This window comes from Populus trichocarpa, chromosome 10 (genome assembly GCF_000002775.5).
Source record: "Populus trichocarpa isolate Nisqually-1 chromosome 10, P.trichocarpa_v4.1, whole genome shotgun sequence".
Lineage (NCBI taxonomy): Eukaryota > Viridiplantae > Streptophyta > Magnoliopsida > Malpighiales > Salicaceae > Populus > Populus trichocarpa.
Genome location: NC_037294.2, coordinates 4,122,025 through 4,149,816, shown reverse-complemented (window position 1 = coordinate 4,149,816; position 27,792 = coordinate 4,122,025). Strand labels below are relative to the sequence as shown.

Genomic DNA, 27,792 nt, shown 5'->3' with positions numbered 1-27,792 from the left:
TAAGATGTGAGATCAAAAGATCTCTATGCTTATCCATTGGGATGGGTATAGTAGTGACATTGCCAAAATATTTCTCCCAACAACATATATAAGTGTTGTATTATTCTTATGTTTTTAAATATATTAACATCAAAATCTTAAAAATATTGTTTTTTGTTGAAGTTTTCCAAAAGAAATTGAGCATGTTAATGATACAAAAGAGTTTTAATTAAAGAAGTATTTTTTTTTTAAAATTGTTAAGGATTTTTTTGCATGTTTTTTTATTTTTATTTGATGAATGATATATAAAAAAAAAAAAGTTAGATTTTTTTATTGGAATTTAAAATATTAATAAAAAAATGAAGAATTATATATATATATATATATATATATATATATATATATATATATATATGCCAATCATTTAGTAAACCTAGACGTGAATCATGATTGATTGGTGACTGCAATAACTAAAAGCAAATCTAGAAGTGGGACCGAAAGATTAATCATATTATCCAAATAAACAAATAAATAAATAAAACCGTGCAAAAAAGCAAAGTCTCTTCTTCGCTTCACATAGAACCTGTAAATATAGAAACGTTTCCTTTTCCTCCTCCACTAAATTCCTAATGAATCTTAGGTCGGAGCATTTCCGGTTCGATCCGGTTTTGAATCAAAATAAACAACTAAACTAAATTTTTTTTTCAATTTTTTGAACCGAACCGAACCAAAAACCGGTTCAAACCGATTAATTTCGGTTCGGTTCGGTTCGGTTTTTTTCCCTTCCAAACCCAATGGTCCTCTCTACTTCTCCTGTAGCCTCGTACATCAGATCCCAAGTTGCTGGAGGTGAAGACTCATTTGGGCTTCCATGGCTAGACCCTTGTCTACAACCGCAACAGCGTCCAACTGCACATAGCATTGATTGAGGCGATCCAGACAAAACTCAACCCTGCAAATCAGGCAAAAAACCCAAGACCCGAACATTAGCCCTAAAAAACATAATCACAAAAACCAGAGCAGGTTGTCCTACTTTAAAAAGAAACATAAAGGAAGCAATACCTTAGTCTTTTCGGTGCTGCAAGGGAGGTCGTTTCTCTTGAAATCAGCTTCAAGGGTGGAGTGAGCCATTTGGCGAGTTAACCCAGCCAAGTAATCTTCTTTGTCACTCTCTGTCTCAGTAGAGCCAACCACACAATCTGTGAATGGGTTATGTTTAGGAGACCTTTATGTGATTTGATCAGCAAAATCTGATGGACGTAGATGGGAGTGAGTTTGATTCTTCGAGGGAACGTTCATCCATTTCATTGTAATTAATCAAATGGTAGGGGGGTGTAGAAATCCACGGATATGAAAAACAAAAGAAAAAGAATGGATCTACTATTCCAATTCCATTTGTGGCACAGACTCAACAGGAGAATTAAGATTCGAAAAAACCCAAAGGAACCAAATCCATAAGGGAGGGGAGGAAAATCAAAGCAAAGTAGAGAGTAAAATGAGAGTAAAGGGAGAGAGATGCAGAGAAGGGAGAGGGAGGGGGCAGCGGCGACTGATGGCTGATACTCTAGGGTTAGAAAACAATGTATTTATACTTTTTTTTTAAGTGCTGGTTGGTTGAACCGGTTCGGTTTGATTCAGTTCAATCGGTTTCAAACTTTAGAAACCGAAACCAAACCGAACCGGAAAGTTTTTGTGATTTTTTAATCGGTTAATTCAGTTTTTTTTTCGGTTATTTTTTTTCCGGTTTTCTCGGTTTATCGGTTTTTTTGCTCATCCCTAATGAATCTCTTCAATTCCGCCTTCGCAGACTCCGATGATCCCACACCCATATCAAGCGCTGACAACGCGGACCCTGACCCACCTACCCTAGACCCCACATGGTTGTTTGGCTCTTTAATCAAAACCATAGCAACCAAATCAGAATCCATTATCGGAACCTATAAAAAGGACCTCGAATAATTAGGATCCGATTAAAGAAAGAAACCGCCGTCATCCGTGATGTCGCTTCACCCGCCGTCCACGACCTCCCCGCTTCGTTTGAGACCAGCACCGCCGTCGCTCAAGAGTCCCTCGAGTCTGTTGGCCAAGCCATCGACGATATTAGATCCACCTTCTGGAAATCAACGGCCCGGATCATCTCACACGGTAGTGACTCGGTTTTCTCAGCTGTTGATCATGATCGTGATGGTGATACTGGTAGTTTGATTAAACAGGAGTCTTTGAATGCGAGATATAGTCGTTTCGATGTTCAAGTGCGTGCATTGCAATGTGATTTGGATACTTATTATTGTGAACCCGTGGATGAGGAGGATTATGAGAAATGGAGATCGGAGGGTCTTGTGATTGAAGAGAAAAATGAAGGGATTAACTAGGGAAAATGAGGTTGTTAAAGGGATTTATAACGAGGTTGTGCCTAGTAAAGTTGATAATCAAAGTTTTTGGAGTCGGTATTTTTATAGAATGTTCAAGTTAAAGCAAGCAGAGGAAGCGAGGGCTTTGCTTGTTAAACGGTTGATCTCCGGACAAAATCATGTTTCTGTACTTGCAGCTTGCACAAACCTGCTTCAGTTAATTATTTCTTTTCTGTTGCAGTGCTGGCTTCTCTCAATCGCACAAGCCTTGGATGGCTCCAGCATGTCTGAAAAACCAAGAGCCAAACAAGAATAGCTAGTGTAATAAAGAGCACTTTGCATTCTCATAATATTGATTATTATATCACAATGCATCAAGAAGTCATCTCCAGTGCTTTCAAAATCACCACCACGTTCGACATAAACTCTTCAAATTTGAAGGTGGAGGAAGCAAACACCAATGGTAAAAACCAAAGTATTGGGTTTCTTTATAATACAAGCCAGTGCCCTTGATCACTCAAAACCAATACTCTAAACACACTTCTAAGACCAGATGGCATGATGTACTCCAGTACGACTGACTTCCGACGCAACAAATATTACAAGCGCATGCAATTCTCAATTATATTGTTTCCTACTGGTGCTTTGACACCAATGACTTCTGCGCAAAAATCTCAATTGCAGGAAATCAATCATCACAGAATTAGCATGAACTAGCCACAGGATCCGAGTAGTAAAGGAAATCCCAGCAATTAGGATAAAGATCTAATGATCTGGATTTGACAGGCGAGATAGTCTATCAATTTCCTTGATGATCAATTCCTTTTCCTCTTCAAACTGTTCATCCTCAGCACCTGAAGAGACGCTATGTTATGGATGTCCACAGAAGGAATTTCAAAATTTGAGCAGTGTTTCTTATAAACACAATTTCAAAGAAAATTACATGACCTCTTTGTGAATCTAGTTTGAAAGCATAATTACCTTTTCCAGCTGAGAGATTGTGAAGCAATTCCAACAATTTTCCATGGTTTTTGGCCAAAATCACTTTCACCTCTCGTGGCTTGTTAGGATTAGCAACAAAGACCTGCACGTATAAACAAAGACAGAATTTAACACTTGGAACCATAAAGGACCATTTGTGCCAAAAAAAATCTTTCATTATCTAAGGCAAATAAAGGATCCGTAGTAGACGTGCATTGAACAAAAAGTTAACTGGTGATGCTGCCCAAGGTGCACCTGAGCCAGTGTAACAAAATTTGGCTGTCAGCAGAGTCCAACAGATTAACCGAAGAGGCTAAAGTGCAACCTCAATCAAATAATTTTGACAGCATCATCACCTCTCAATCAACTGGGAGTTTCACAAGCATAAAGACAAGCAAGGAAAGGTATGAAAAATCTGTACTTGCAAGTAGCAACTTAACCAGGCCAATGTACAGAATATTTTCAACCCATCTGCACAAAAGCAGCCAATGTCATGCTGTCTTCTGTTTATTACTCATGTCTACTCAACAGTCACCTTTATTTTTCCTTTTAAACAATTCAACTGTAATCTTTGATATCTAGGATGCTGCTTCTATGCAAACAAGGCACAACAGAAACAAGAACAGCTGTGGTAACCATCTTGATCAAACATGATTTTGAATGCAGATTGCAAGCAAAAACATTCAGATAGATATCCTAAAAGTCTAACACATTGTAGAAGTTGCTTGCATTGTCTAGGACTCTTTTCTTCCAATGGAAATTAAATAGATGATCGCATTTCACACAGACATCGAACAACCATCGAAAGTTTCACAAAAAGTAAGTGAACTTAAAGTCTAAAAGGATGTAGTATATACTTGACTGTTTGTATTTATCGTAAGACTAGGCACACCAAAAAGAACAGTATGAAATAACCTTAGATACATGTGTTCGAGGGTAATGCTGATAAAACACAACCTAATGCCCCATATCATGTCACCGAAAAGCTTAACATGAAAGGAAATTTCTGCAAGAGATGATGCATATCAGACAGCAAGTACAGCTGACTGCCTCCTCTATAACCTGACCAATTTAGTCTTTGGAAGGGGGTAGAAAAATTAGCCAATGTTATGCATGTTCTACATTAGCAATTTCCTTGGTTCTAATTGTATTGGAACAACAGGAAGGCCAGGGGATTGAATTACAACAAGTTAGCATGGGAAAATCAGAGTTCTTGCATATGACCAAGCCTAGAGCACAACCAGCTAAAAAAACATATACACTAAAGAATAAGAGAAAGCAAGGAAGACCTTGAAAATGTGGAAAGCAGAGATCTGAATATTTTTGCTCGAGTCCTGCCCAGACAAATGAAAGAAAAGACAAGCAGAGAAAGGTCAAATACAATTAAAACTTATGAAAAAGATGGTGTCAAAAATAGATCTAGCAAAGAATACCCATCTATAATATTGTACAGGAAATCCCTTAAAAAATCAAAACTACTCTTACCACTTATCAGACAGACACATAAAAGTGTGAAGCTCTGGTGGCTACAGACCACCCCCCCTCAAAAACCAAAAAAACAATCTGGTAACCTAGGCGGCCAAATTAAAAAAAATGTTTCAGTTCATAGAAACAGAGGCCTCTCTGCATCGACAACCCATCCGTACTGTGAGTAGACAAGCCCTTCTTAAATGTTTCCCTAAGGATAAGCAAAGCAAGACAGTTAAACCATTCATTGGTTCTGAGCTAGATTGGCTTCAAATGGTAATAATCACCAATGAAAGAAGCGTTCCAGACTTCCAGTAGACAGAAGCAAGGTGAAACAAAGTGATTCTAAAACTCATATTTGAGTTACATTTCAGTAACATAAAATGAATTTTGTTCTCACTAACAGTAATCAAAACTTCAAAGCTTTGATACCAATGTTGCCTCTTGTTGCCAGGTGTTATAGGTGAGTAATATCATGTCTTTCAGGGCTTTTCTACCATTCAGAGGATTTTTACTTGCTTAGTAGCTTTTAGGTTGATAAAGTAGCATTGCCAATTAAAAGCATATGGTTTCTTCAGACTGCACGGTATATTCAATTAGACATTCAAACCGAACAATATCAAGATTGACATACAAGAATAAAAAGTGGAAAAGAAAAGACTTGATACCTTCAGCAAAGTCATCATGACTTTCAAGTACCGAACTTCTTGAATGTAGCGCTTCATTATATGAGAGCTCGGAGGTTCCAAAAGGAATTCCGAGAGAAGCTATATCAACACAATACTGTTAACTTATTGATCAAAGCAACAGCAGAGTGATATCTGAAAAAGTACAGTGGAAACTAACCTTCAATGATTGCCTTCTCGTCACATAATTAGAAGATGTCAAGAGTTTTTCATATTGATCAAAGAACTGGAACAGTAGAGCTTTAATATTAGCTAGGAGACACTTCTTACTCAAGCAAGATAAAAAGTAAAGATAATTGTGAAAAGGAGTTGTTATGGTAGTAGATGAGCTGGTCAGTCTAGACAAATACTAGGAGTTCAGAATCCAGTGAGACTACATGGTTGATGCAACTTACACATTGTTATATAATTCATTAATCATCACAAAAAAGGTTCTTGTCCAAAGTAGATCCCGTATTTCGATATTCTTTTACCAACATAAGTAGATCAGCAAATTTTAAGCAACATTTTAGCCAAGATTGGTCTGCCTAGATCTGTCTAGAATCATATCAAGAATTGACAAGCAAGTGTACCTCATCATAATGTGCAGTAAGATACTCCGCAACCACAGTGCCATGTTTAGTCAGTAAATCCTGGCAAGCATATCAAAACATATAAGAAGTAGGAATAACTGGAAGCGCAAAATTTGAACAGATAAAAAAAAAAAGAAACACAAGAACTTACAACCTTATAACTCTGACCTTGAAAGTGGAGAAAGCATCAGAAGCAACATCAAAGTTAGGCAATTCCACAAATTTGAAGAACAACTCAAAGCTTGCAGACTCTAATATATATCTGAAACATCACTACAAAAATTAACTGTGTGAAAACTTAAAACTTGCCTGTCATAAAGAAATTAGGCGTCAAAATCAGATGTCAAAAGAAGCATTAACAGCCATTTTAAGCTAAGTGATTGAATTGAAACTGACAGAAATTTCAAGTCTCAGAAAAGCAATATACTTCAATTATCAATTTCCATTAACCTGGTCCAGCCAGCCCATTTCCTGGATTGATATACATCAAGTGGGGGCCATTCATCTCTATACTAAATAAGTTAATCTATCAAGTATTATGCAAAGCCAAAGCAGTCAACTTTAGGAATTAAATAGCTTTAGCAGCAGAGATCAAAGCTCAAATTGTCATAATCAGCAAAAGATCCCAAGGACCAGGGTAAAGGCAATAGCTAATGAGCACATAAAACAAATCACATTGAAACCCAGGTCACGCATGAGCAGTCGTTATCAGTGGCAGAAATTATGGATCAGAATTACAGAAATTATAGCTGCAATTATGAGACTTATTTTACCATAATTAGTGTATTAAGCTGTACATATGTTCTTACCTATATTAGAATATTAGCAGTTAGTGTATTAGCTGTTTATATTTTCTTGCCTAAATAGATTGTACAGCAACTCTTATTTAATAGAAAGGATCCTCATGGTGAAGGACATTCAGCCAATTACTCAAATTTGTTATGGTATCAGAGCAAGGTTCTGTAACCTTCTGATCTATCTTTTGTTATGGGTTGATTAATTTTTTAATCAACAACTTTGTTTTGGCTTACAGTCTTGATTTAAGATTTCTAGTTCTGATTTTTTTGAGAATGTCTACAGAAACTTTGATTATCAAATTTACAGGGAAGAACTATGCGGCATGGGAATTTCAGTTTAGGATGTTTTTGAAAGGGAAGGAGCTTTGGAGGCATATTGACGAGACTTCTCCTGCTCCTGCAAATGATGCAGAATTTAGTCAATGGGAGACAAAGGATGCTTGAATTATTTCTTGGATTTTAGCATCTATTGAAGGCCATATGGTGAACAATTTACACTCCTTTGGTACAGCTAGAGAGATGTGGGATTATCTAAAGCATATATATCATCAAGATAATACTGCTAGACGCTTTCAACTTGAATTTGAGATCAGTGATTTCAGTCAAGGTAATCTCTCGATTGAGCAATATTATTCTGGTTTTATTAATCTATGGAGCGAATATTCTGGTATTATCTATTCTAACGTGTCTAAAGAGGCCTTACCCAGTCTTCATGCGGTTCATGAAGTTAGTAAGCGAGATCAGTTTTTGATTAAACTAAAACCAGAATTTGAGATTGCCCGAGCTGGATTGTTGAATAGAGATCCAGTTCCTTCTTTGGATGTCTGTCTAGGTGAATTATTGCGTGAAGAACAAAGAATGGCTACACAATCTGTAAAAGGTCAATCCAAGGAGACATCTAAGGTTGTCAATGTTGCTTATGTTGCTCAAGGGAAGAATCGATACAAAGGAACTATGCAGTGCTACAGCTGCAAGGAGTATGGGCATATTGCCCGCAATTGTGGCAAGAAATTCTGCAATTACTGTAAGTGGAATGGACACATTATTAAAGAATGTTCTACACGTCCTGAAAATTAGAGAGCACAAGCTTTTCAAGCTGCTGTTACAAACCATCAGATTTCTAGTTCTACTTCCACAACCACTAGCATCAACCAGCCCACTATCACTCCAGAAATGGTACAACAAATGATTTTCACTGCATTCTCTATGCTTGGACTTCAGGGTCAAGGTAATACTGTCTCTTCTTCTTGGATTGTTGATTCTGGAGCATCCAATCATATGACTGGCTCATCTGATTTGTTATGTAATCTCCGGGAATATAGTGGCACACAAAATATTCAGATTGCTAATGATAGTAATCTTCCGATTGTAGCCATTGGTGATATTGGACCTTCTTTTCCTCATGTATTTGTTTCTCCTGGGCTGTCTGCTAATTTAATTTCTGTTGGACAAATGGTGGATAATAACTGGGATGTGCATCTCTCTCGTAATGGTTGTCTTGTGCAGGATCAAGTATCCGGGAAGGTGATCGCGAGGGGGCCTAAAGTGAGAAGATTATTTTTGTTGCAATTTACTATTCCTAAAGCTTTGTCTTTAGCTTATGTTATTGTTGAAAATAAAGCAGCAGATTGGCATAAACGATTGGGCCATCCAAATAATGTTATTTTGTCTAATTTGATAAAGCGTGGTTTTCTTGGTCACAAAGATAAGGGTTCTACTCATAACTTGTCTTTTGATTGCTCTACTTGGAAACTAGGGAAAAGTAAAACTTTACCTTTCTCTACTTTTGGCAATCGTGCTAATACATGTTTTTTGGCAGTCGTGCTAATACATGTTTTGAGATTGTACACTCTAATGTTTGGGGTATTGCTCTTGTTATTTCACATGCACAATATAAATATTTCGTGACCTTCATTGATGATTACAGTCGTTTTACTTGGATCTATTTTCTGCGCACCAAAGCTGAGGTTTTCACTACTTTCCACACCTTTCTAGCTTATATTGAGACACAATTCTCAACCTGCATTAAGGTGTTCCGGTCTGATAATGGTGGTGAATATTTATCACATGAATTTTAGGCTCTCCTGCAACATAAAGGTATCATCTCGCAACGATCATGTCCTTATACCCCTCAACAGAATGGGGTGGCTGAACGTAAAAATCGTCACTTGCTAGATATGGTTCGTACGTTGCTTTTAGAGTCTTCAGTTCCACCTAAATTTTGGGTGGAAGCTTTATCTACTGCAATGTATTTGATTAATCGTCTGCCTTCTCAACAATTGAATTTTGATTCTCCTTACTATCGTCTTTTCAGCATGCATCCTGACTACCACAATTTACATACATTTGGTTGTGTTTGCTTTGTTCACTTGCCTTCTCATGAGCGTCACAAGCTTACAGCTCAGTCAGCAAGGTGTGCTTTTATGGGTTATAGCATTGGTCAAAAAGGTTTTTTATGTTATGATGTTGTTGGTTTTTTATGTTATGATGTTGTTACTAATCGTCTGTGTATGTCCAGAAATGTGAATTTTTTTAACATGAGTACTATTTTAAGTAACATGTATCTTGTTCCAATGGTGTTCTACTTCCTACCTTTGATGATATCTCACCACCAGTTCCGCAGTATCAAGCCGGTTTTGTTTATTCGCGAAGACAGCCCCAGGCATCACAAATCCTTCCTGACACTGATCCAGTTGCTGCTCCAGTTGCTCTTCAATGATCTTCCCGCATTTGTCGTCCTCCTGATCGGTATAGTTTCTCTGTTATTTTAAATGATACTACAATTCCTACCTCTTATTCTCAGGCAACTAAACATGCATGTTGGAAAAACGCTATGCAAGAAGAACTTCAGGCTCTTGCGGAGAATCATACTTGGGATATTGCTCCCTGTCCTACTGGTGTCAAGCCCATTGGTTGTAAATGGGTATATTCCATTAAGTTGCGGTATGATGGCTCTCTTGACAAATATAAAGCGAGGTTGGTGGCACTCGGTAACCGTCAGGAGCATGGGATAGACTATGAGGAAACCTTTGCACCTGTGGCAAAGATGACAACTGTGCAACTTATTATAGCCATTGTTGCTTCTAAAGGCTGGTCATTGCGACAAATGGATGTTAAGAATGCTTTTTTGCATGGAGATCTTCAGGAAGAGATATATATGACTCCACCACCAGGGTTCTTTTCTACAACATCTGCTGATGTTTGTAAGCTAAAACGATCTCTCTATGGTTTGAAACAAGCCCCACATGCTTGGTTTGATAAGTTTCACTCCACGCTTCTTGGCTTCTCCTTTGTCCAGAGTCAGTATGATTCCTCTTTGTTCCTTTGCAAGACTACCAACGGAATCGTCTTGCTCTTGGTATATGTTGATGATATCGTTATTACAAGGACTGACACTGCATTGATTTTTCTGCTTCAAAAACGTCTTCAGTCTTCTTTTCATATGGAGGACTTAGGTCCTCTATAGTATTTTTTAGATCTTGAGGTGCATTCTACTATTACTAGTATTTTTCTACATCAGCATAAATATATCCAAGTGTTAATTGCTTTGGCTGGTCTTCAAGAAGGTCGTTTAGTTGAATACTCCCTTGGAAGTGAATGTTAAATATCGTCGTGATGAGGGTGATTTTCTATCTGATCCCTCTTTATATAGGCAACTGGTAAGGAGTTTGAACTATTTCACTATCACTCGGCCTGATATTTCCTTTGTTGTTCAACAAGTTAGCCAATTTATGCAAGCACCTACACACCTCCATCTGGCCGTTGTTCATCGCATTGTTCGCTATTTGCATGGCACTTCTGCTCGAGGACTTTTCTTCCCTCAGGATTCTCCTATTCGTTTGGTTGCATATAGTGATGCTGATTGGGCTGGTTGTTCTGACACTCGACGTTCCATTACTGGGTGGTGTATGTTTCTTGGTAACTCTCTTGTTTCTTGGAAAAGTAAGAAGCAAGATCGGGTGTCTAAGTCCTCCACTGAGTCTAAATATCGTGTTATGTCCTCTGCCTGTTCTGAAATTATTTGGCTACAGGGACTCTTAGGTGAGCTTGGATTTCCTCAAGTTGAGCCTACTCCACTTCATGCAGATAATACTAGTGCCATTCAGATTGCTGCTAACCCGGTATTTCATGAGCGTACTAAGCACATTGAAGTAGATTGTCATTCTATTCGTGAAGCATATGATGCTCGTGTTATCTCTCTCACGCATATCTACACTACTCTCCAGACTGCCGATGTGTTCACTAAGGCTCTCTCCAAGCACCAACATCACTTTCTTGTTGATAAATTGATGCTTCTTGATCATATAGCATCAATTTGAGGGGGGGATATCAATGGCAGAAATTATGGATCAGAATTACAGAAATTATGGCTGCAATTATGAGATTTATTTTACCATAATTAGTGTATTAAGCTGTATATATGTTCTTACCTATATTAGAATATTAGCAGGTAGTGTATTAGTTGTTTATATTTTCTTGCCTAAATAGATAGTACAACAACTCTTATTTAATAGAAAAGATCCTCATGGTGAAGGACATTCAGCCAATTACTCAAATTTGTTAGTCCTTTCTCCATTGAGATGATATCACAGGAATTTTTATGAAAATATAAAAAATGACAGCAGATCCCTATGACATCAACTAGAGGCTCAAAATAAAGGAAAGCCCCAAAATGGCATGGATTGTTAAGGTAGAAAGGCTTAAATTTTTTTCAATAGGTAACTGATCTAGATTAAAGAAAATAACAAAAAAAAAAAAAGAGTAACCCTACTTGCACAAAAAGGTATAGAAAATAAAACTAAAGTTCTAACCACCCCCGGGTCAACACCAGTACCCAGATAGTTTTTTTTTTTCCTATTTTCCAGGGAAGCTCTTACATGAACCTTGAACTTTAGAAAAAGGCTTTGGGCAATAAAAATCAAATATCAATACAAGAAAACATATGAGAGCCTACCAAATAATGCATCAAAAAATTCACAACTTCACAAGCATAAAACTCTGCTTGTGTTTCTTCAGGAACCAAAGGATATGCAACTCCTCAAGCTTACAGAAACATTATAGAGATTCTCTCTCCCATGAGAAGGTGACAGTTTCTCAGTGTGCATGAGAAACGGTTTCTATGCAGGGAACTGTTCATGAGAACTTAAACCTTTGTTGCCTCACACTTATAGGTCACATAAATGCTATGAAAAGCCCATCTGAAGTCTCACTTCAAGAAAGGTCTCCTATCAGTGTGATTGTAATCTAATGGAGTCAAAGGTCATCATGATAATGGACTGATGATCATAACTACAAACACACGAGAGTGTCAAAGCATAACATATAAGCCAAAAACAAGCACACAAGGGCCACTATTTCCATTTTTAATAATACCCCTTTTGTACACTGAAAAAAAAAACAGTAGAGCTTCTTTCACTGATATCATCATTTTTTTAAAAAACAATATAAGAGCTTTAGCTATAACACATAGGCCATGAAAGAAATAAAAAAGAGCTTGAATGTCTTACTTTGCAAGCGTCGGAAACTTTATGCATTCCCTTAGCATAAGCCCACAATTCAAGGCAATTTCCTTGTTATCATAGCTGTTCAAAGGGGAAAACATTAAATCTCATACCAAATCACCCTACTGAAATTTGTTATTCCCAGTGACTCCACATGAAAAGGGAATGCAGAAAACAAAAGAATAAAAATTAATGTATTTTGCAGCTGTCATTTCCAGATTAAGAAAAATTAAGAACCCTACTTGGGGTCAAATTTCGGTTTTCCATCCTCTGGTTGCGACTCCTAGAAACCCTGCTAGTGTCTCTCTCATATTTTCTACAATTTCCAACAACTCGAAACCCTTGTTCCAACCATCAAATAATGAGTATGATTTATGTTTTCTGACAGAGAAAATAATCATGAAACAAACAACTTAAGGTACAAAAATAACACACACCTCTTATGGTTCTTTAGGCATACCAATTTTGACACATCGCTGACTGTGGTAGCATTCTCTTACGACACCCTTGTAACAAAATTTTAGAAGGACATTTGACATCAGTTATTCTCTTCTTTCTTTCTTTCTTTCTTTTTGAATAATACCATTTAGAATTACATTTTTGTAATACATACAAAACTACAGTTCTTTTAGATGAAAGAACCCGGTTTCCTTCTTAAGCAGAAAATGCATTCACATGGCAGTACTCAAGAAGGCTAGAAAGAGATTAGAAACCCATACAATAAAGAGATAATCACAATAAACCAAAGACCTATAACTCAAAAGAGCACAAGACACACCAATATCGTTTCTTAATCCAAGCATAAAAACAAGAATTATATGCTTACCATACAACAAGAAAGTCTAGAAATTCAAAATGGTTCTCTATGTATTCTACAGAGCAGTATCTTGAGTCAACCTTTTGCTTCAACAATATAGACCAACAATGGACTAAATCCTTTCTTGCCTACATTTCAAAAAACAAAAAAAGTCATAATCTGCGCAACGAAAAATACTGAATACATGCACGAGTGAATGATAGGAATGAGGTAGCAGCAGCACTTACTTCCCATCCCAAATTAGGTAACTTGTGAATCATAAGAGCAAGAACATCCTCTTTGCAAACTTCAAGTGCTAATTGGGAAACTTGATCCGTATTCGATTCAACCTCCCCATCTCCACACAGCATACATCTCATTGACACAAAATTCTTCTCTACTTCTTCCAATGCCTGTCATAACTTTCAAAGTATCAATCAATCAATTATAGAACAATCCTTCCAGTATCACTGAAAGGCAATTCATGAACCAATTGCATTTCAATAGCATCATAACAAATAGTTACTTAATCACATCAATATATACTGACCAGCAACAGATTTTATAAGCACATTTCTCATAATTACATCAACAAAACAGTAATTTAGATGTAAATTAATATGCGGTTCATCATACATAAATCAAATACCAGGAAAAATAAAATTAAACTAAAAAACAAATGAGAGGGAGAGAGCGAGACCTTCTCAAGGGCTTTAACTTCAACAACGGTTTTGGTATCAAGAGCCACGAGGCTATCTTTCATTGCTTTCACCACTTCCTGTGGTGTTTTTGGCCGTGACGCTTTGAAGAATGAAAACGACATCTCGTCGACCGAGCGATAAGAAAAGCAAAAACTATTCTTTATCACTCAGGCTTCGTTCCTCTTATAAATTTCTGCATCTGTCTGCCTGTGTTTCCTTCAACAGTGAGAGATGGATTTGGGTTTAAAAATTTGGCAGCAGAAATTAAAGAAAAAGAGAGAGAGAGAGAATCAGGGAATGCAGTAGTAGAATTGAAAGAATGTTAACCGGAGGACAAGCTTCGATGTTACGTTTTCTTACAATATTTTACCTAATCTGCTTGAAAGGGTTCTTTCTTTCCAAGTGTATCAACATTTTCGATTTTTATAATTAGGTGTCTCACCTTTTGATTTTCATCTTGATAACAACTATGGTTTTTTTTTGTATTTTAAAAATATTAAAAAAAATTAAAATTTTTTATATCTTTTTTATTTCAAATTAATATTTATTTTTTATATTTTTAAATCATTTTAATACATTAATGTCAAAAATAATTTTTAAAAAATAAAAAATATATTATTTTAATACATTTTTAGTAGAAAGTATTTTGAAAATCAACCATACTTCTAAATATGTTTAATCTATATTTGTTAAAATGATGATATGATCATAAAAATACTTTCAAAAAGTCTAAAGAATGATCATGGATTTAATTTAAAAGTTTTTATGAAATTATATATATAAAACTATTTTATTGAGTATCAAGAAAATAAAATTTAATCTCTAAAAATAATATAAAAATAAATTTAAAACAACTTATCTTATTTATTTCTCTAAAAATAAAAATAAAATATACATTAAAACTAGCTTCCTAAAATATTCTTATACTCTCTTTTTTAGAGACCTTTAAAGAAACAAGATAAAGATTATGGGGATAATATAAAAAATAAAATGAAATTAATTTATTTTTCTAAATATAATTTAATTCAATTAAACAAAAGAATTGATTTTAAATAACTTGTTGATAAATTTCTAATAAAAAATAGAAGAAAAAGAAAAATCTCCCTTTGATTTGATATAAAAAAAGTTATAGCCTCTTTGAAACTCGAAAGAATGTCACGTTTTAGTGTGTTTGATAATGCGATGTACGATACTTTTCGAAAGTATTTTTTAATTGAAAATGCATCAATAATAATGTTTTTTATTTCTTTTAATTTTGAACATTAACTCATAAAAAATAAAAAATATATATTAAAAAAATTAATTTAATGTTATTTAAGACATAAAACAATTTAAAAAACATTTTAAAAGTCAAAAGTTAATACAATACCAAACTGTGATTTATTTGTCTAATTAAAAGGACGAAAAACAAGGGGAGGAGAGGCCATTCAACTTGATTATGCCTTAACTTGATTGCTAATTATGAAAATAAAATTAAAAAAAAAATAAAATAAAAAATTATATATATAAAAAAAAAAACCAGATATCTAATTATGAAAATAAAATAAAATAAAAATGCAAGCACTTTAATATTTTCGTATTCAATAACTTCAATGTGGTCCCGTTGGAAACTAGCAGCGGAAACTAAACCATCAATGCCAGGTCAACCGTGACATCACTATAGCGTTCCTTGTGTCATTAAACAAGGAATTTAATATTTTTATTCAAAAGAAAAGAAAAGTAAAAACTCCAGCATGATTATCCTTTTACTTTCTTTATTCTTTTGAATAACGACTAAGGATTGAAAATAATTTAGACAAAATGATAGAGAAAATAAGAAAGGAAAATATTCTAAGAAGAGATATGGTAGAAAATAATTAAAAGAGAATGAAAATGAAAATATACTAAAAATTAAAAAAGAATAATTAAATAATACTAGCCATTATCTAAAGCAAATCCATAATTAATAAAAATGTGTAAAATATATTTAGGTGTCAAAAAAACACAGTTTAAAAAATAAAACTAAGGGCTTGTTTGTTTTTACATTTGAAAAGTGTTTTTGAACTTTGCTTCAAATTAATATTTTTTTAGTATTTTCATATTATTTTGATGTGTTAATGTTAAAAATAATTTTTTTTAAAAGAATTATTTTGATACATTTCTGAGTAAAAACTATTTTGAAAAACAACAGCAACCATACTCCCAAACACCCACTAAAAACATCAGCAAAGCATAGTGGTCTTTGACTCATTAAAATGTGAATTGTAACAATGTAATGGAAAAAAGTGATGGAAACACTTTTTTTTTTTTTAGCAAAGTGAAATGATTTTGTTATTCTTAAAATCTGAAAAAAATATACTTTTTGTATAGGAGTTTTTTTATCCTTTCAATTTTTTTCATAATAAAATAGTGTTAGTACCCTTAAAAGCAAACAAAATATTAACCTTGCAAAATGAGCTTTTTTATCTTTTGTATTTTTTTAGCACAATAAAATGACATAATTGCCTATCAAAAAATTTAAGGTGGGTGTCCAATGGTGTTTTTGTCCTTTTTTATGGTTTTTGTGTTATATTTAGGTTCACTTATAGGTTGTTTGATAATTTAACAAATATAAATATTTGACATTACTAAATTAAACATAAAAAAATTAGTCTGTATATTTTTTTAGTAAAGTGAAATGACTTTATTATCCTTAAAAGTGTGTGTATATATATATATATAGAGAAAGAGTTTTTGTCCGGGGGCTTTTTTAATTTTTTTTTGTATACCCTTAAAAGCAAAAGGAATATTAACCTTGAAATGGCTTTTTCATCTTCTTTTTTTGTTAGAAAGTGAAATGATATAATTACCTTAAAATAAAAAATTATAAAATTTGTGTCCAAAGAAGTTTTCATCTTTTCTTAATGGTTTTTTTTGTTATGTTAAGGTTCACTTAGGGAATGTTTGAGAATATAACAAATATAAATATTATTAAAAAAGAGTTGTTGACACATTATATTTTGTGCATGAACGGCACATGTGGAGCTATCTGGTAACCAAAGATCACCTTTTTACAACGGTGTTGAAGTCAGCGTGGTGGCCCCTCTATGATACAATGACGTGTGTGGTCAACAGTCATTGGGTTTGGCATCAGTAGCCTTTTTTTTTCCTTCCTTTCTCTCTCCTTCTTATTTTTCACGATTGACCCTTCAAAATCTCAAGGCAACCCTTCAATTGTTTTCTCTTTCAGATTTACTCAATATTCTTTTGATTATTATTTATCTTATATGAAATAATTTATCAAACTATAATTTTTTTTAATTTCATCATATTTTAATTCTTCATGTATCAGATCTGTTCTCTATTCTTTTTATTGCTATTTTTTTATTTGAGATACTTTTTGCAAGAAAAAACTATTCTAAGCATCGTATAGTTTACTCTATTTTACTTCATGCCTTCATTATTTTGAAAATTATATAAAACATCTTTCATCAACAAAAGTTTTCAAATTAATCAAAAAAACCCTATATATATTAGAAAACCCAAAAACCTAATCCTTCTATCTTTTCACCTTACATTTTTAGTCTCTCATTAAGTCATTGACCTAATGGAATTATTTGTCTGTGTCCTTAATTATCCTACTTCACTTCATTTTCTTTGCATTTAAAAGTTAGATCATTATTGGTGTCAATAGGTCTCATTGCACGAGAGAAGTTCCATAGGGTTTTTTCCCATTATCTTGTCAACAAAAGGAGATCAAGGTTGAGAAATGAATTTTTTTTACTTTTTTTTGTTTTTTTTTTTACCAATTTAAAGGTGTTATATGATAAGAAATTGGCAAATGACATATAACATGCTGTTTGGAACCTTTGAAATTGAATTAAGGGTTAAATCAATTTATGTGTTTGGAATTTTTTTAAAAGTACTGATTTGAATTCCTATTGAAATTCAAATAATAAAAAAATAGGCAAAATCAAATCACAGAGAAGACCTTTTGATTTACTACAATAATTTCAAACAAAAAAAATACTATTCTAAAAATACTTTGGGTATATATAAATACACTTTTGCTGGGATTTAGGTGACTAACTTTTCCATTGAATGTTTAAGAGAACAAGGCAACTGCAACCAGAAAAATTGCAGCTGCAAATGTTAACCATTGTTGATAACTCCAAAAACACCATTCCATTTTGTTTTTTTTTCCCTAACCATTTATAACAATGCAAAGTCATGTTCACATAGGGTGCCTCTCCATGTTAGATGCTGCAGGTGATCTTTAGCTTTTGAACTGCCAAAAATATTAATCCATCTAAAATCCCAAGAACTACTGATTGGCTCGTGATCCGATGACAATGGAGCTTGTAAAGAAAATAAATGATTTTTGAATTAAAGATAAAATAGTTAAAATTGTTAATTCAATTGATCAATTCTGCTAGTATTCAAAATAATATAATTAAATATAATTATAAAATTTAGTATTTTATTTCAAACTTAAAAATTAAATTAGATTATCAGTTAAAATCAATTCCACATATGATTTGATTATAAACAAGTCGTAAAAAAAAAAAAATCTTGGCATGCGAGTCTAACCTCTTTCTTTATGGGTCTATGCTTTACCCCACCTAATCCCACGGATACATCTGGTCTATTCTGTCATTTTTTTCTCTTGAAATTTTGGTTTTAGTAGTAGATTAATAAAAACATTTATGATTTTTTTATACCACTTGGTTTTTTTTATACTTAGATCATGCATTTCTTTTATACCCTTCATATTTGTTTTCCTTTTATAAAAAAAATATTTAATCATTTTTCTATGCACTCAAGATTTTATTATTATGCAATCAAATAAAAAAATAATTTCAAAAAATAAAGTTATCAATCCTAATGGAATTATGTGTTTTACTGTTCACAAATCAATCTAAAATATTACCATGTTAATATTTAAAAAAACTATATTAAAACTTTATCATTTTTTAGTTTTTTAAAATCAAATTATGTTTTTGCTAGATTTATCGGATTACGCTTTGACGTGTTTAGTTAGCATGAGAGTGTGGTTGTGATTACTTTTCAAAGTGCCTTTCACTCGAAAATATACTAAAATAATGTTTTTTTATTTTTTAAAAATTATTTTGACATCAGAGCATCAAAATGATCTAAAAACATTAAAAAATATTAATTTAAAAAAAAATAAAAAAATTTAATTTTTTTTAAAATATTTTTAAAATACAAAAATAAACAAGAATATAATAAATTGTGGATAAGTTAGATGCGGATAGTGATAGGATTCCTATTTTTTTGTTCTAATTTTTTTTCCTACCCCGATCGTTTTACTTTTCTTTACTGTTTCACAGATACCCTTTTCCTGGTAAAAAACATGATAGCAATGCACACTTTTTTTTTTTTTTTTTTTATTATTAAAAAACATTATTTGACCCGATTGAGCACAAACAACTAACTAGTGAATACTATAAAAAAAGAAAGACTCGCATATAAAAAAAATGACATGTCTCTTTTTATTATACTATAAAAAATATTCTTGAATCAATTTGTGTGATTCAAAATTAAAATTCTTTTTAAATGATATTTAAAAGAAATCCCTTGCATTAATTTAATATATTCAAATAAATTTAAATTTAAAACTGATCTTAAAATTTAAATTTAGAGAGTATAAAGTTAGAAAAACTTTAACTATTATATCATTGAAAAAAAATTGTAATTTCATTGACAACATCAAAATTAAGAAAATTATTATTTTGTTTTATTTCATGATGAATAATAAATAATACTTAAATAATATATACCTGAGCTCTAATAAATAGAATATAAATATCTATATTTATTATAAGTTCAATAATAAATTAGGTATGAATATAATTGAAAACCGACTTGTGCATACATGTTGCTATCTATAGATTGTGTTTGATTAATGTTTCAGGATAAAAAAATAAAAAAATTATAAAAATATATTTGATTGAAAAATAAAAATAAAATATAGAATGATGTTTTAAAATTTATATACTTTCAAAACATAAAGTATAATAAACATATTATTTTGCCTCCACAAGTGACTTTTTAGGAGAGTGTTTTAAACTGTGTTTGGATGCGTTATAAAAATATATTTACCTTAAAAAAACATTAAATTTATGTTTTTTAGTACTTTTTAAATGGTTCTAATTTACTGATGTCAAAAATAAAAAATTATTTTAATACATTTTAAAATTAAAAAATATTTTTTAAAAATATTCTCCATTGCACTATAAAACACACACTAAATTCACTTATTTATAACCAAAACACTAATGGATAAGATCCCTTGCTATTATAGTCCTGTTCAGTATTCTGGTCTAACTGTTATTTTAATTTTTTTTTAGTTTTAAATTAAATTTTTTAATTTTAAATTATTTTAATATATTAATATTAACAATATTATTTTAATATATTTCTAAAGAAAATATATATTTGTTTTGAAAATATGTACCATACTAAACACACGGTAAGCTGAAGAGAATGATCAAAGAACGAGATTAGATTTCAGGCAACGGCATCGTTTCACAGCTTAACGAAATATCTCCAGAAGACAAGTGCACGTGCATCTCTCCTCTTCTCTGTGAGCTTCGCTCTAGAAGCAAATGGTTTTTTCGTTATTTCCTTTTACCAAGTGACAACGAAGTCATGCCTAGCAGTTGCAGCATCAGAGCTCTCTGGATCCTCAACAGCCTCCACGGCGTCGTTTTATCTCGGTAACTCCTCCGTCGATTTCAACCTTTTGTTCTCATAATAATAACAATAATTGCGATCACCGACTATTCTGCCCTATCGTGATCTTCTAATTAGGAAATTCCCGGTGGTGGAGAAGCAGTGGCGTGCTGCTTGTAAGACCATAAACGAAACCTCAAAAGATGCAGAAGAAGATCCTCTCAAGTACACCGTTTTCCCCTTTCTCCCGAACGACGCCGAACTATCTTCCGCTTTTGTTGAGAGAAAGAAACGGTCAGTTTCGATTCTTAAAAATACCCTCTCCAGTCTCCTCCACTCTGTAATTATCGCAAGATTACTTTTAATTTATTAATGTTTAAATTGTGTAATCACAGTGAGGGATCATTGCGAGGATACGGTATTCGTGTGAATAATCAATCGGTCGAAGGGTCGGATTCATGGGTGGATGATCCGATTACGCGGCATATAATAAGTATTAATGTAGAGTCAAAGGAGAAGGGAGGAGAGAAACATTTGTTATGGCCTTTGATTTTGCATTTAAGGGGAAGTTATGTAATTCTCGTGTTGCCATTGGTTGAGCCGGTGCATTTGAAGGCCTACGCCAAGTTATGTAGGAAATCGGATTGTGGAAATGCTGTTGGAGTGGATGCAAGTTTGTCTTCTATCTTACTTGATACCCCTTCCATCACAGGGTATGGTAAGTTAACTTTTGAAAATAAATAAAATATTGACGATTTAAACTGGTTTTTTCATGGCGTGTGTATTCTCATTAACTGTTAGCTCAATGTTTGGTGTGTGGGATATTTAGGATGGATTTACTAACTAGATAGTGTAATGCGTGTAAATATATCTCGAGTTTGATACTGGAATGATTTTAGAACTGTTTGCTCTGATGAGGAAATGAAATCAGACATTAGAAGGAAGATTATAAGGAAAATTGTCAACTGGTGATTGCTGGTCGCTGGGCACCGGGTGACAGTGTGCTTGTATAATATCTTTACTTTCCACGAATATATAATTGCTACTTGTTAGTAGTGATCATCTGTGGCTGTTAGTAGTGATCATCTAGTAACTATACTTGCAGGATTTTTTGTGTTGCAAATTGAGCTGTAAATCCTCCCAGATTGCTGTTCTAATCCCATAGAATAAACATTGGTTCAATTGATTCTTACCCTCTAATTCACACTTTGCCATGTGTACAAAACAGGCTTAAATGGATAAAAGGCTCACATAATTTTGTGGACTGGACTTTGATATGGCAGTCAAATCGTTTTCAGCTTTGAACTTTGAACTTGAGATCACGTGCTCACTTATTTTTTGTTACAGGGCATTCATGGTGGCACATGCTATTGGTGACATAATTGTGGGTGATGTGGTAGATCCGGATGTGGTTGTGAATGCAGCACCATCTGTGGGAGGGTTGTTGGATTCTTTAACTGGAAGCATAGGGATAGCAGGTATATCATCTAGGGCAAAACCTGTGGCTGCACCAGTTGCATCTGCAACACCCTCTGGCGCTGCTTCAATTGGGACTGTTACAGCCGATACTCCAAAACTTGGTTCAAGGCCCTTGGATAAAGATACACTTCGAAATTTCATCAGTAGCGCAATGCCATTTGGTTTGTTCTTTTAATTATGGTTTTGTTGGTATCAAACTTCTATAACATTTACTTTCTGGATCAGAATGTGAATTCCTAATTCTATTTGATGTGTTGGCTGTTTGTCTATCTTCTTTGCAGGTACTCCTTTAGATCTCAACTACTCCAATATTTTTGCTATCAAGGCTAATGGCTTTTCTTCATCAGATCTGCCTCCTGCAGATCTCAAGCAACCAGCATGGAAACCATATCTTTTCAAAGGAAAGCAAAGAATATTTTTCACAATTCATGAGACTATTCATGCTGCCTTGTATGACCGGGAGGAGATTTCAGATACCATATCAGTCTCGGGTCAGATAAACTGTCGAGCAGAATTGGAAGGTTTGCCTGATGTATCACTTCCTTTGTCAGGATTGAACAAGGCTCATGTTGAGGTTTTATCATTCCATCCCTGTGCCCAAGTTTCAGAACATGGTGCTGATAAGCAAGCTGTGATGTTTTCTCCACCATTAGGCAATTTTGTTTTAGTGCGTTATCAGGCCAATTGTGGCTTTGGTCCTCCTATAAAAGGATTTTACCAATTGTCAATGGTCTCTGAAGATGAAGGCGCATTTTTATTCAAGTTGCATCTAATGGAGGGATATAAGGCTCCTTTGACCATGGAATTCTGTACAGTGACTATGCCTTTTCCAAGGAGAAGGGTTGTCTCTTTTGATGGGACCCCTTCTGTTGGAGCAGTTTTAACCACGGAGCACTCGATTGAATGGAAAATCATCCCAATTGGTCGGAGCCTTTCTGGGAAAAGTATTGAAGCAACTTTCCCTGGAACAGTTAGGTTTGCCCCATGGCAAATCCAAAGATTTCCTCCCTCTAATTCTGGCTTTGGAAAAATGGGTGATGAAGATAGTGATGTTGAGATAGAGAGTACAAGCAATATGGCAAATGTGGAGGAATTCTTGATGGAAAAAATGAGCAAGGATCTTCCTCCAGTTGATCTAGAGGAGCCATTTTGCTGGCAGGCATACAGATATGCTAAAGTATGTGCTTTGTCTCTATTTCTTTATCCTTTGATTAGTTTCATGGATTAGAGAAAACATCTTTCCTAATGCATAGCCTGTACTCCTTTCAATATGCTTTAACTTTTTACTAAACAAGGGATTGAATTTTGGTTTCTATTTTTAATATTTCTTACCTGGAAGTTTCTGCGCCTTCTTTGAAGTATATGGTTGTCTTTTGATATTTGTTACAATCTTTCTGTTGTTTATAGTAATCTATTGACAATCATCATTCAGTAATCTGTTCTTTCCTAGGTTGCTTCTATATTTAAGTTGTTATTAATGTAGATGTAAACGATGAATAACAATGAATGGTTAGATACCATGTTGTAGTATCTTGCCATTGTATTGATTTATTAGTTGCAAAATAAAATCTGTTGTTGTAATACTGAACTGAAATGTGTTTTTGGTTTGACATCACATTATGCTAGTACATTTCTAACTTGTTCATTACAGGTATCTTTCAAGATAGCTGGGGCTTCATTATCCGGGATGTCCATCGATCCTAAATCGGTAAGTTTGTTACTCCTTTTAACTTTCTTCTTGCGGTTAGTTACAATTGGTAGTTGATCATCTTGTGTGATCTAACAACTCAAATTCACATGTCAAGAATAGTATCATTTACCCTAGTTTAATAATTTAGGCCTTCTGCTATGTGGTCCTTTCAGAGATCGCGTCCTGCTGTAATAAATGACAAACTGTGACTTTTCACCTTATTTAGATCAACTAATTGTTGTGGGGCGTGCTTCGCATGTCATTCGCGTCGTTTTCTCCTATTTAGTTGAGTGGAGTACTAATACATAAGAGACTATTTGGCAATGGCTTAAATTATATTTATTAGTTCTCTAATCTAATCAATGACTTATATATAGTGTTGTCAAAAGGCACTGAGGCGCTCCAGGCGAGGCGAGGCCACAACGCCTTTATTAGCCTTAGGCGATGAATTTCAATGAAGTGCTGCTGAGCTCCCCGTGAGTGGGCACCAGGCGTTAAAGCGAGCGCCTTATTGAAATACTTTTTTTTTCGTTGGATTTTTTTAATTGATTTATGTTTTGATCTATTTGTCCTTTTTTTTTTAATTTACCACAAGAAATAACTTAGGGGTATTTTTGTAAAAAACAACGATTAGGGTAAAAAGAATAAAAAATAATTGAAGTGGGGAGACATGCAGTCAAGGAAGGACACTTTTGAAGAGAAACACCAGCCACACTTTGCGTTGAACAGAGTTAGAGTACAATAACACAAGTATAGAACAAGAAAGCATGGATGAAGATGTTTTTGAAGATTAATGAATAGTGATGATGATATTTAAGTTTGTTTTTTGATCTATTTGACTACTTACTATTCTAAATTATCTTATTTTGTTTCAAGGGTGAAAAATATAACTTTGTACGATTATGTTATGGTATTTTATATTTTCTTTTGATTTTCTAATAATCTAATCTTAATTGGGAAGATATATATTTTAGATTTATATAATATAATATAATTATACATATATTTTTTTTTAATCTATAGCATATCGCCTCGGTTCATTCGGTCGAGCACCCAACATCTAGCGCCTTGGGCATTTTACAAGCTTGGTGCCTTTTAGCGCCTTTCGCCTTTGACAACACAACTTTTATATTATCTAGTCATTTTAGCTCATGTGTTGTGCGTGATTTCACTTTTTTTCTTTCACAGTGATTTAATATATTAGTAAATTTAAATAGCTCTTGTACAAATTATTTACCGTAAATAGTCCCTAAACAAAACTGAAGGTAAAATTGGGTCCTTTAAATGGGACCAGGTATCCAAAATTCTTGGATTTTTTTTTCTTTGAACGCAAATTGGATTCCCAAAACTGATACATATAGCAATGGTTTTTAAATAGTTTCCTGATGTTAGATTTTACCTGACATGCACATTCTAGCACGCCACTCTCTTATTACTTTGTGGACTTTATGTAGGTTAGCATCTATCCGGCTGTTAAAGCACCTGTGGAGTTCTCATCTCAGGTAAGCTTATCTTCAGAATCCCCATTATATAAAGTTTGATGTTGCAAACAAAAATTATAACTTCAGTAGATATTCAGATTTCAGTTGGAACTGTTTTATTGTAAAGTCTGTCTGTTCAATGCTGTGAATTAGTGCACATGTGTTTGTTGAGGTCAATGATAGTGAGAGATTCTTCATAGATTTTGATCAAATGGTGGTCATAGTTTTAATCTAATTGAATATCCGGAACTCCCTCCCCTGCTGTGCTGATCCTGTCGTCACCTTATCACCTCTCTGAGACATCCAATATTTGGGTTTGACTACATTTTCTCTTTATACAATGGGATGAATACATCTTGTGATCTCAAAGTCTCAATCAAAAGGAGAAACAAGGTTTGCTATCTTGAAGTCATTTGTTTAAATTTCTGGCATTGATTATATTACTTGGTTTATTTGGTTTTCATCAAGTAATGACACTCGGCAGCTAAAATTAATTACATGCTCATAATAGATATTCATCCTGTCTCTTATTTTCCCCGACTCTGTATTGACAGTGCTTTTTCTTTTGAGCTGACATTGAATGGAAGTATATTATAAATCCATCTCCTGTGTTTTTTTTTTCATTTTATCTTTGCCCATTATTAAAATTATGATTTGTTTTATTTTAACAGGTTACTTCTGGGGATTATATATTGTGGAATACACTGGGGAAGTGTCCATCTGCAGCAGTGGCTCAGGTGTAGATAATTCGGCTGCAACCAAGGAAATATGAAAATATTAGAAAAAAACTTACGAGAAAGATACTTGTGGTTAGTTAATTGATCGTACCCTGCTCAAATAATTTAAAATATTATGTATGCTGGTGGGTAATTAGTACTCTAATTAACTCTTGCATGTGCAGGGATTTGATGCTAAGCATACTCGGTACGCACAAGCATCATTTTTATCGGATGGATTTTTTTTACCATAAATTATGATCTTCCTACGATGTATTTATTATGCACCTTTAAGATAGTAAACTTTGTGTGGGATATTCAATGGTAAGATACAAACCGTAGGCGCTCCTCAATTAGTTATTTAGAAATTTTAGACTTTTTTAAGTTCTTGTTGGAAAAGGAAACTGAAATAGATCTGCAACTAGATAGATATACACGAGGCAATTCACCGAAACAAAAATAAAAGAAACCGAAAAAAATAAAAAGAGAGGTTCATAGCTTTCCTAGCACTTGCGAGGCTTAAGAAAGAAAGAGAGCACTTTGATGATGCCTACACATCCACGATATCTTGGTGTGAGTATCTTGTTTTCTTCATCGAGTTCAGTCCTAGAAGTGAGTCAAGTGACAAAGGTGAAGAATGAATTGAATATCATCTCTCGATTTTTGCTCCATGCCATTTTGAATCTAACTTGATTTGCATGGAACAAAAGCTCTGTTCTAGGCCTTTTACGTCTGGTGGCTAATCTCATGTCTCATGTCTTCTCTCTCGTTGCAATGGCTGGCCTCCTTCGGAACCTCTAACCTTGCTGCCTTCTTTCTCCAACTCTTGCACCTCATTTTCTCAATCGATTGCCGTTATCCTTTTAATTAATGAGTGTTTTGATTATGTTGATAAAATTTACTTGAATATAATTTCTTGGTGTTTATTTTATATGAAAATAAGTGTTAAAAAAGAAAATACAAGAATCAATTAGTGATACGACCTATGATATGGGTTCATGACAGATAGTTTTATAAAATATTTTCATCTCTTGAAAACCATAACATGTTTTTTCTTGTTTCAAGCCTTTCTTTTTTCCTTTGATAGTAAAAATATTTGGAAAATGTACACAGATTCATTTTTAAAAGACAAATGTATTTCATATTTAGCGAGTCAGTAATTTTTATTGTATCCATTTTGTTTCAAATAAATACATTAACTAAAAATATTAAAAAATACAAATAAATTCCTATACTAGTAATTTTAACGTTCTTTATTGTCTAATTAACATTTCTAATGTTATTTATCAGGAATAAATTTATTTTTAATATTTTATTTTCTTTTAAAAAATGAAATTTAATTTTCCCAGGCTTTTAAAATTGAAAATTAGATCAACATATAGTATATCTAGTAAATTATTAAATTACTGCTAACACGTGTAGGTCCTAATTACAAACAATACACACACTATCAATCACATTAGTAGCAAAAAGATAATAGATTTTTTTTCCTTGCGATAAGCTTTAGGGTGGGTCAATTTTTTTCTAACATTAAAAAAAACATTTAAACAATGATAACATAAGTAAATTCAAGTTAACTTGACTAATCAGCGATCCAATATAATCCCAGAGAAAGGAAAGGGAAAAAAAGTGGAAAGTTCAAAACCTAATAACCTAATATCAAAGGATGAAATAAAAAAATTATAAGAAAAAAGTATTAAAAAAAACAATTAAAAAAAAAGAATCAAGATTGGATTAAAAAATAAATGAAATAAAATGCTGATAGACAAAATTGAAAGAAAAAAAAACATATTAAGAAAAGGATAAAAAAAAATTAGAAAAATAAAACCTAAATCTAGAAAAAAGGAAATGAAATAAAATATTCAGGGATAAAATTGAAAGAAAAAAACTCAAGAAAAGGATAAGAAAATAACAATCAACAGAATGTGCATCATATTTGAT

General features: G+C 33.4%; 2 protein-coding genes and 1 pseudogene across 3 annotated transcripts; 2 read left to right on the top strand and 1 right to left on the bottom strand.

Annotated features, from left to right (window-relative positions):
* The first annotated feature begins 1,757 nt into the window (after window positions 1–1,757).
* On the top strand, window positions 1,758–2,655 carry LOC112325975 (uncharacterized; annotated as a pseudogene).
* LOC18102312 (uncharacterized) lies at window positions 2,648–14,261 on the bottom strand. Of its 2 annotated transcripts, XM_024609278.2 has the most exons (11): window positions 13,831–14,261; window positions 13,379–13,543; window positions 13,161–13,279; window positions 12,341–12,415; window positions 6,205–6,298; window positions 6,037–6,096; window positions 5,625–5,690; window positions 5,447–5,545; window positions 4,601–4,645; window positions 3,312–3,414; window positions 2,648–3,184 (listed from the first exon to the last, which is right to left on the bottom strand). In XM_024609278.2, exons 1-11 carry the CDS (start codon window positions 13,951–13,953, stop codon window positions 3,096–3,098), a joined length of 1,038 nt encoding a protein of 345 aa, XP_024465046.1. In that variant the 5' UTR covers window positions 13,954–14,261; the 3' UTR covers window positions 2,648–3,095. The 2 variants fall into 2 exon arrangements, with proteins under 2 accessions (XP_024465046.1, XP_024465048.1); XM_024609280.2 differs by lacking the exon at window positions 4,601–4,645.
* Window positions 14,262–20,285: 6,024 nt separating this feature from the next.
* Window positions 20,286–26,235, top strand: LOC7475934 (AP-5 complex subunit mu). The gene is made up of 9 exons (XM_002314393.4): window positions 20,286–20,529; window positions 20,624–20,779; window positions 20,881–21,198; window positions 21,833–22,125; window positions 22,246–23,141; window positions 23,616–23,672; window positions 25,109–25,156; window positions 25,807–25,944; window positions 26,037–26,235. The coding sequence occupies exons 1-8, from the start codon at window positions 20,462–20,464 to the stop codon at window positions 25,876–25,878; spliced, it is 1,908 nt and encodes a 635-aa protein (XP_002314429.4). The 5' UTR covers window positions 20,286–20,461; the 3' UTR covers window positions 25,879–25,944; window positions 26,037–26,235.
* The last annotated feature ends 1,557 nt before the right edge of the window (window positions 26,236–27,792 follow it).

Bases quoted from the DNA above. Each gene is read 5' to 3' on its own strand.
- LOC18102312 (XM_024609278.2), bottom strand. From the start codon at position 13,953: ATGTCGTTTTCATTCTTCAAAGCGTCACGGCCAAAAACACCACAGGAA. The intron at 6,097-6,204 runs GTCAGAGTTATA...TATGCTTGCCAG, and splicing joins ATGCTTTCTCCACTTTCAAG to GATTTACTGACTAAACATGG. The intron at 5,691-6,036 runs GTACACTTGCTT...CTACTGTTCCAG, and splicing joins TTACTGCACATTATGATGAG to TTCTTTGATCAATATGAAAA.
- LOC7475934 (XM_002314393.4), top strand. From the start codon at position 20,462: ATGCCTAGCAGTTGCAGCATCAGAGCTCTCTGGATCCTCAACAGCCTC. The intron at 20,530-20,623 runs GTAACTCCTCCG...TCTTCTAATTAG, and splicing joins CACGGCGTCGTTTTATCTCG to GAAATTCCCGGTGGTGGAGA. The intron at 22,126-22,245 runs GTTTGTTCTTTT...TCTTCTTTGCAG, and splicing joins CAGTAGCGCAATGCCATTTG to GTACTCCTTTAGATCTCAAC.